A 9,868-nucleotide genomic window follows, 5' to 3' on the forward strand; every position below is an offset into this window, starting at 1 on the left:
TAAAGTAAATTAATTCCCTTTTAAGATGACGTAAGGTTCAATTTATACAGAAATAATTTTTGAAGACTTTTTGAGAATAAAAATCTATTATTCCTTAAAAATAAATTGAGTATTTATTCTAATATAAATAGAAGATTTAATTAACGTATATTTTAAAGATATATGATAAATTTAATATTAATAAAAAATTTAAATATTTTAATTTAACTAATATAAAACAAATATATTGATAACTTAATTTTTTTATATGTTTAATAAAAAAGTTTTAATTTATAGATTTAATATATATCTTTAAATAGATAACTCGGTAAATAAAAAGGAGGTCTGTAGATGAATAAAATTGAAGTTGGGCTAGGAGATAGGAGTGGGATCCTGACCCAAAAGGGGAAGGAAAAGACTTGTGGGCTGCACGGTAATTTCAATGCCCTTCTTAAAACAGTTAACAGTAAGAAGTGAGAATTGAGAAGAATTAAGCAGTGTTTGATCGTAAAACTCTCCTCCACTCTCCAGATTAATCAATTTCTGCATTTTTCTAATTAAAACCTTCCAACAAATTCATTGACGCACTAGAGAGATGCCTGTCAGAGTATTGGTTGAAAGTTCCGCGCCTTCGCAGGTTTCAGGTAATCCACTTTTCTTCACCCTATTTCTTCTTTTTCTTTTTCGCTTCGCAAATTGCGATTTATGAATGTGTTAGTTTTCGCAGATTACTGTCCAAAATTGATAGTTCGTCCTTTTAATTTGATTGTTTGATTAGGCGCTAATTCTGGCCATACTTCATTCCAAGCTTGTACACTTCTAGGCATTGGCCAGGTATGTTTCCTTTCTTTTTCGGTTTTTTTTTTTTTTTAATTAATTTGTTTTTTTGTGATTTATGTTCGGCTTCGATGCTTCATTTGTTTGAGCCTTTGAAAAAATGGGGGTTGTGGAGATAGAACACACTTTTTTTTTTTTTAATTTTCGATAATGAAGATAGAAAACACTTAAGCGGCTTAATATGTAACTTTGAAATTTCAGTACATTCAAAACTTAATGCATTTAGATATAATTTATTTACAGATAATTGAATTATAAATGTATCAAAATTCCAAAGTGACAGATATAAATGAAGAAGAGGGAGTATTTATTTAGTGTTTTAAAGCTTTTGTTACATTTCCAATTCATGGTGGAAATATGTCTGATTGATTCGCCACGGTTTTTCATTTTGTTCATACTTTCTACTTTCCAAATAGATATTGGAGATGCTATTTGAGGATAGGTATTTATGTATGTACGTATGTTGCCTATATGTGTCCTTATTTCTAAGTTGTGATTGTGGCGCAATCTGGTTGAGTTATTAGTTCTCAAACCTTGCTAGGGAACTAGTGAGAAAACACAAATGGTACAGTACTTGTCTATAAAATGTTCATTTCTCTTTTCTTCTAAAATGATGTTCAATTTTATTTTATTTTCTTCTACCGTTGTGAGAGATTAAGTATATTATTGGAAAATCAATCCGTATTTACTGCTGATCCATATTGCTTAAAGAATATTAATAAAGAAAACCTGGTCATAGTCTAAAAAATCTGTCTCCCCAAAGGGGAAATCGTTGAGGATAACACTCTTAGAACACATGGATGTTGGGTGGTTCCTTAGATGAAGGAAGAAAGCAAATCAGTAAGATGATTTCTTGCCCATAAATCAGTTCGTAGTTCACTTGTTTTTTCTTGTTAGAACAAATGAATAATTCTAGGGAATGAAATATCAATATAATACAAAAATGGGAAGAGCTGCAAAGCAGGTCCTTGGACAAAAGAATATGTATGAGATGCCCTGATTATATCTGTCAGAAATTAGAAAGTTTGTTTCCATTCATCATTTCATCTCTATTTATATTTTGTACAAATGAATAGGGGCTAGAAGATGAAGATTTTCCTATTAGTTAGTCTTATTTGTGGTTCTTGGATAGTGTATAGCAGTGGTATCCTAGATAAAATAACTTAAGCTAAACCTTTGAATTAGACTTCACATATTTCAGCCGGTATATCGCGCTAGATGAGTTTGAAATCCCAGTATTGACTCCAAGTGTTTATGTTTCACAGGCCTTTTCTGGGACACAGAACGTTTCTAGCCTACAAAAGGATGAAGCATGGAGAGTAAATGTTCGTATACAAGGATGTGATCTTGAGCATGGCTATCTATGTGGCACCATGGAAGCTCTTAATGTTCCTATGGCCGACACACCAGTATGCAGCTTATTCCTTGTTCTTCCTAAAATGTGAAAATGGATAAGAAATCAAGAAAATGCTATTCATCGTCTTTAGTTTGAGCTATTTATCATGTTAATCACTATTATGCCAAAACTTATAATCTATTAATTTATGACTTCAGTCTGCAATAATTGTTATCATATACTTGCTGTTCTTGTATCCAAAAATCAAGTCAAAGACATGATATTATTATGTTTGTTCGAAAGATGAAATCAGAACATAGTGTCAATCACCAAAATCAAAACACAGTATTTTTTAGATTTTGAAGAGAGAGAAAGGGGGGGGGGGACATAATTGAGCAATTAAAAAATTGTGAGAAAACTTGAAATTTCAGAAAGAGAGAGAAGGGAGGGGATGACACTCCCTTTCCTGTCAGAGCCTCCGCCCCTACTGGCAGTCGTCTTAATTTTTGTTGATTTCTTGAATAAGCTTCATTTGTCTCATTTTATATTGGAGCAATGACATTAGTTTTCTGTCTGCTTTTATCACTTACTAATCATCCATCATATACCTTAAGGTTTCTGTAACCAAATTCACTTTTAGTGAGATATTTCCTTATATGCCCTGGTTGTGTATTCAGCTATCAAAAGAGAAAAATTGCTCTGGTATTGACGTTGTCTTAATGGCTCATATCAGGTTGTAACATTCTGGGAAGGGGAGATTGTGGATACCAAAAATTATACGTTCTTCACTGGCAAATGGGAAGCAACGTATGTTATTAGGGAATAACTTTTAAATTTAGCTATGAGTCTAATTTGAATAACACAAATGATGCCACACACCTCTATTTATATTGACAAATTTTTGCTTTTTTGCTTGCTTGTTTGTTCTTCCCCTTTTCTACTTTCCCAGACCAGAAGATGATATAAGGCACTGGACTAAGTTTCAATCATTTTCACCCCTCATGGTAATGACCTATAATTTGCTATGGTTTTCTATAATATGCATATGTTTGGTTATCAATGACCTTCAATCTTTTCAGGGCCAAGTAGAGGTTGATGGTGGCAAGTCTTTGGACCTAAGCAACTATCCTTACATATTCATGGTAACTTGATTTTTAGCTGTGTGTAAAATGAAACAACCATGCTATGTATATACAAAAAATCAGCCTCTAAATTAGCCACCTGTATAAATACATATTGAAATACAAAATAAACATTGAAAATGAATTAAACACATGTATTTGTACACAAATACATAGTGGTTGATTTTTTGCATGCATATAGCATTTTTAAAATGAAAATTTGGAAAACTCTACTTGTTTTTGCAATGAATCCTCTGCGAAATTCATTAATTGAGGTTTTTGTCGCAGAGATGGAAGGAGCAGTATTTTGTGAATGTTGGAACCGACTGCGGGTTAACTATAGCTGGCTTTTACTATGTTTGTTTCTCTTGCAGTGATGGATCTATAAGCGGGTTTTATTATGATCCCAACAGCAGGTTCTCTTCCTTTTCCTATTGGTATATTTTGTGGCCTCAGTTCTGCTTGCCCTTCACTGCTCTTATTAAATATTAATCCTTCTATTTGTTTATGTTAAACATGTGAATTCTTCCTTATTTCTGTAAATTAAGGGTATGTTTGGTTCTGGTTTCAAAAAGTGATTTTATAAGTTAATTTTGTATATAGTTAAAAAAATGCTGAAAAAAAAATTGATCTTAATCATAAACTAAAAATCCTGAAAACTTTTTTTTCTTGGAAATTTTACGGTGTATTTAGTTCACGTTTTTATTTATGGTTCCATTTTCAGTGTTTTTTTTTTTCTGGATTTTGTTAAGAAAAAAGAGAAAATAGAAGGTAAAAGCAGAAAATAAAATTTTATTGTTTTTATTTTTTTCCTAAATAAAATCCTGAAAATAGAAAATATTGAAAATGATAACAGAAAATAAAAACGCAAACCAATGACATCCTTCTTTATTTAATAAAATTGATACAAACATGTAAAAAAGTTATTTTCTTTTTCTGTCAAAACGCTGGTTTTTTGTTAGAAATGGCTAAAACAAACGCACCCTAATTCTCTTACAACAAATGAAAGTGTGATATAAAAATTCATGAACTCTTTGCAGCCCTTTCCAGAAGCTTGAATTGAAATCCACAAATGATGGGAGATCAGGTTTCAGTTTTCCATCGTATGAGTTGCAATAGGTTTCAAGGCATATATATAACATTGTTAAAGACTTAAAAGTTCAGCATCCAACTAAGTCTTGCTTAAATGTTTGGACAATTTGACAAGACGACCTGGAAGGCTATGCAAGAGTACAAGATTGTATTTTTGTATGTAAGTTGTGATGAAAATATGACAAATTCAAGCTTGTTATTATCATTATTGATATTATTGTATAATGATGACAAATCAAGGATGAATAGATTATCAAATGTTAGAATCCCCCAATTTATACGACTACCTCTTCCTGGTGACTTCAACGTTGATTATACTACCTTTTTATTTTCAGATTCAGCTATTTTGAAATTTTATATCCTATAGATGGGGAATGAAGTTTGAACACCTAAATGTTTCTTATTTTGTATGCATTGATTATTGCTGAAATAAATAAGTAATTTTAGATATAATAAGATTTGTTTTGGTAATTTTTTTTTTAATTAGTTTATAAAAATTAGCTTTTAAAAGATAGTGTTTTAACAATTATAATATCTATGTTTGATAAATTAAATTAAAACTAGCTTTTAATAAGTACAAGTAACAAGTGTGTTTGGTAAAATAGTTTTTAAAATTTAAAAATACTATAATAAATATTAATATAAAAATTAAATTTGGATATTAATAAATGTATGAGATTATATTAGATTTTTTAATTTTAATAAGCATAAGTCTTCCTTCAAAAGCTCTACTTAGATGATTTTTAAAAAATTTTATCTTTTAAAAGTTACAAGTAAAAGTAGTTCTTCAAAAAGTTTTACCAAATCAAACCTATATATATATATATATATATATATATATATATATATATATATATATATATATATATATATATATATATATATATATATATATATATATATATGAAATTATAAATGTTAAGTTAAATAAGATAGTTGTATACGAGTAAAGTATTGTTTCTGTCCTCAATGTTTGGGGTAAGTTTCAGAGTTGTCCCTAATATTTAAATCATCATATTTAAGTACCTAACATTTCAAAATCGTCTCAATGTTATCCTGTCATTAGTGATCTATTAACAAAGTTGACGATAGGACGACATTGAGACGATTTTGAAATGTTTGGGACTTAAATAGGACAAAAATCTTGAAGGACAAAAAATGATACTTTATTCTTAGTTACTAAATCAAGTAAAATGAAAGTGAATTTTAATGGACTAAATTGCAGTGTTCTGAGAACCGGACCGGACCGGCCGGTTCGACCGGGTTAACCGGAAACCGGCTCTTTTACTGGTCCGATTGATGCCAAAAACCGATATGCAAAAAACCGGTCAAAAAACCGGTCAAACCGGTGGTTAACCGGTGAACCGGGTGAACCAGTTCGATTTTTTGGAGTGCCGGTTAGCTATTTCTAATCAAAACTGCACCGTTTTGATTAATAATAATTGGGGAAACTGAAAAGAAAGCCCAAACGGGCAGAGACAGACACCCCCCACCCTCTTTCCCTTCTCTCTCTCTCTCTCACCAAAATCCAACCCTAAAGCCAAATCCTTGCTAACACACACCAAAGTCGCGCTGAAGGAGAAGGCGGCGAGAGGCAGAAGACGACGATAGAGCTCACGTAGTGGGGGACAAAGGAACTCGCAGCTTCAATCTCTGGGAGAGGAAGCGCATGCACCGTCGGAGATGAGGGAGACGATCACGACGGAACAGAAAGGACGGCGGAGTCTAGAGAAGAACTGGACGCTGGTGGCTTCTGCAGAACAGGACGGTGTTGGCCTTCTGGGAGTGTGGCGGACTGGAGATGGCGACTGGACAGTGAAGAAGAAAGGGTATTGATCGAACTAAACTAGGTTACAGGCGAGACGAAAGGTTCGAATTGATGGCGCTCAGTCGCGGAAAAAAATCCAATAAACGGCGGTGAACGATCGCCTCGATCACTGTTGAGTGACCAAATTGATTTGGGGATTAGGGTTTCTCTGTCCATCGTTGCCTCTCTGTTTTTCGTTGCTTGCTTCTTCGACGTCGTCAACGGTAAGCTCCTCCAGTGCTTCTTCAGTTTGATTTCTGGGAGTTGATTGCTGTTTTTCTGGATATGTTTATCGCGAATCGTTTTTTTCTGGGTTATATGCTTGTTCATTGTTGTTGTGAAGAGAGCTGGATTGTTGGTATTTGTTCTGACTTTTGGACTATTATTGTTGATTACATATAATGTTGTGAGTTATTTTTGTGTTATTGTTCTGATTTTTGGAGTACTATTGTTCTGACTTCTGGTATTTGTGCTGATTCTGAATTAATTTATTTGTTATTGAGTTGTTGCTGAGTAAAATTATTTAGGAATTTTTTATTTTGAAGATGGAATAATGAGATAGTGATCACTAAGTTAAAAAATTTAATATATTTATTTTAATATTTAATTAAACCGGTTCAACCACGGTTTAACCACGGTTAACCATTAAACCGTTGAACCAGTACTTCTACCGGTTTATTGACCGGTCCGATTCTCAGAACCTTGCTAAATTGCATTCCGAATTCAAGATTTTTACTAATCATGGAGTGCATGTAAAATTACTAATAGATAAATTTCTGAAAAAGGATAAAAAAGAGCATGATATATTTATAATAAAATATGGATTATACTTTTTTTGTTTTTAATGTACGGTTAAAAAAGAGCATGATATATATACAATAACCCTTCCATTAGCCACCATCAACAGCATCCAAATTAAAGACTGCATGGACTTGATTAGTGCTCCTTTCGTCGTGTTGATCACACTGTCGTTGTCGTTTTTCTTGCTCCTACCACTGCTGATACTGTTGTTCCCTGTGTCGCTAGAGATGCCTTCTTCTTCTTTTTCAGATAGGTTGTCATATTCCCTCTCCCTATTATTTTTTTACAATTTATTTAAAATAAACCCTAATACAACCCTACCGGTTGGTCATCTCTGCTGCCGCTGTGTGGTCCTTGCTGCTAATGTGCCAAAAAAGTTTTCACTAATACCACAACTATCTATAGATAACTCATTCACTAATTAGTTTAGAATAGCGAAACCCTAATTTATTTTCTTTTTGTCTTTGCTTGTCAATAATCGTCATAAAGTAGAAATAATGTTATAGGAAAGATCATGTCAGCATTAATTTCATTTGCAAATGTCTAGTAATATAGCTCTCCATGTATTTGTTTGTGCCTTAGAAATTGAAACATTTTAATTGGAACCTTTTATTTATCAATAATGCTAGGAAACCAAGAGGGGGTCAAGCCAAAAATTTGCCAACTCCTCTTAGGCCGAGACCCCGAAGTCCACCTCACTTCAACAACATCCAAAAATTCACCCAAATAAACAAAATTCACCCTAATCAAACCCTCATCAAACCTTCTCCTCTCCTTTCACCGTTTCACCGTAGCAGAATTTGAAAACCATCCACGGCCGTGCCAGAGTACCAGGATCATCGGGTAAACTTCTCCTCCCCTTCATCGGACGCCGCGCCTCTGTCCACCACGTGCGGGCAACAGTCGACCTCCATAGACCGCTCCAGAACGCCCAACGCTCCCATCTCATCGACGTGCTTCTTGGCGCGTTAATCGGAGCTTCCCTAATCTCGGCCACGGCAACGTCGTTCCACCCAGGTGCGAGGAACAAGGTGTTTCTCCTTCTCACCAAGGGCGCGCTGCTGCTGCTGCATGTCGGTTTTGGCAGCTCTGTTGAAGCCTCCCAACTCTGCACCGCCGAACGCAGTAGACGTCCCCTGCTCCAGCCTCAAAACCTCCCTTCACATAACTAATTGGTAAGTATTTAATAGTTTGTTTTGATTGATGTAGGATTTGAGTACCGTGGATGATACTTGTTGGATGTTGCCTTTGATTTAGGTATAATTAAGGAATTGTTAGATGTTGCTTTTGAATTTAATCTGCATGTTTTTATAAAATGATTTCGAACAAGAATCTTGAATGAATTGGTTCTCAAGTATTCCCTGTCACTCTTTGTTTATTGTGCTATCGGATTCACCCAGTGATTAGGTTAACACAAGATACATTAATTTCCTCTCTAAGTCTATGTAGCTTTCTAATTTGCAAGGTATGTTTGGCTAGTAAGTAGGTGCATTGTTCTTTTTCTAATTGTTCAACAAAAACACCTTGCTGATATTGGTGGGGTGTTTTTTTTTTTTAAAATTAAAGATCAAATAATAGGTGTGGTAATTGATCAACTATGTGCACTCTTACATGGATAATTTAGTTCAGGTTATGGTTTTGTACTTCTTAGCAAACTTTTGATTCAACTTTATGGTTATAGTAATTGATCATACATGTCTTACATTTCTTTTATGAATCAAAATGAAATAATAAGCATTGAGGTAAGTTTTACAAATTGAACATATTGTAGGTTGAGATTAGTTTTTATCTTAGTTCTCCAAAGGATTTTTTACTATGATAGCTACTTTTCTATTTACCATTTCCATGGCTATGTTCTGATTTATTAATCATTACCTTTCTCATTCTTTTTTTTTAAAACCAAATCCAACTTACATTTGAATGTTTTTGATGGGTGAATAGCAAATAACGGATGATACTTGGTTAGTATTGAATAAAGGTTGCTGATCGATGTAGGGTTTGAGTAGCATTGATCCGAGTTGTTGGATGTTGCTTCTGATTTGGGTATAATTAAGGAATGGATAGATGTTGCTTCTGATTTGGGTTTTATATGGTAGTAGTTGATTGGGGTTTTGTATAGCAGCAATAACAATGTATAATTGAGGACTTTTTTTATGTTGCTTCTGATTTTGTATGTAGGTTTTATTAAAGGATTTGGACCTGTTTCTTGTGAATACGCACCAGGATTGTGTTGCTGAAAAGCCAATCAAGATGGAAAAAAAGGGACAATGATATTTACCGTTATCGATGTGTCATTCCACATGATCCTATTTATGACTTACAGCTAGTGTTTCCATTGACAAAAATTATTAGAGTCGCAATGCTCGCCCAGCTACATTCATGACATGATGAGCACGCTAACTAAAAACAACGCCATTGAGAAGCTTGTGGAGATTGATGAAATCGGATTTGGATTCTTGAGGCTTGTTCCGAATCGGTCGGTGAAGCAGGCCATCATGGTTCACCTACCCGAGTCGTATGAGGTTAAGACAAGAAATTTTATACTCGACGTTAGCAACATCCGCCTCAATGCCGAGTTAATCGGGAGGGTTTTCAGCATTCCATCTTAAGGTAAGTTTCACTCTCCGAATTACTTAGTGTGTCATAGGCATATTCGGGCAAATATCATTGGGTATAGATATCTTACCATGCACTAATGCATCGACATGTTGTAGGCGATCCATTCCCAATCCTGGATGACCAAAATCCGTCCCACGTGGCCATCAAAAAGAGGTTCCAAAGACGGACAACAACTGAACTCCAGGATTTAATTTATAGCTGTCATATGGAAACATAATTAGATAGGATGGAGTTCAGGAGATATTTCCTATTGGTGGTAAAAAAATGTTCCTATAC

General features: G+C 34.1%; 1 protein-coding gene across 2 annotated transcripts; it reads left to right on the forward strand.

Moving 5' to 3' along the window:
- The first annotated feature begins 342 nt into the window (after window positions 1-342).
- On the forward strand, window positions 343-4,639 carry LOC107639393 (glucose-induced degradation-like protein). 2 transcript variants are annotated; one of them, XM_088485174.1, is made up of 8 exons: window positions 343-623; window positions 758-813; window positions 2,082-2,225; window positions 2,886-2,959; window positions 3,102-3,156; window positions 3,232-3,294; window positions 3,562-3,689; window positions 4,314-4,639. In XM_088485174.1, exons 1-8 carry the CDS (start codon window positions 575-577, stop codon window positions 4,390-4,392), a joined length of 648 nt encoding a protein of 215 aa, XP_088341300.1. In that variant the 5' UTR covers window positions 343-574; the 3' UTR covers window positions 4,393-4,639. The 2 variants fall into 2 exon arrangements, with proteins under 2 accessions (XP_088341300.1, XP_088341299.1); XM_088485173.1 differs by having other exon boundaries at window positions 441-623; window positions 3,562-3,710.
- The last annotated feature ends 5,229 nt before the right edge of the window (window positions 4,640-9,868 follow it).

This window comes from Arachis ipaensis, chromosome B4, assembly GCF_059453495.1.
Source record: "Arachis ipaensis isolate K30076 ecotype BB chromosome B4, ASM5945349v1, whole genome shotgun sequence".
NCBI classification, from domain to species: Eukaryota; Viridiplantae; Streptophyta; class Magnoliopsida; order Fabales; family Fabaceae; genus Arachis; species Arachis ipaensis.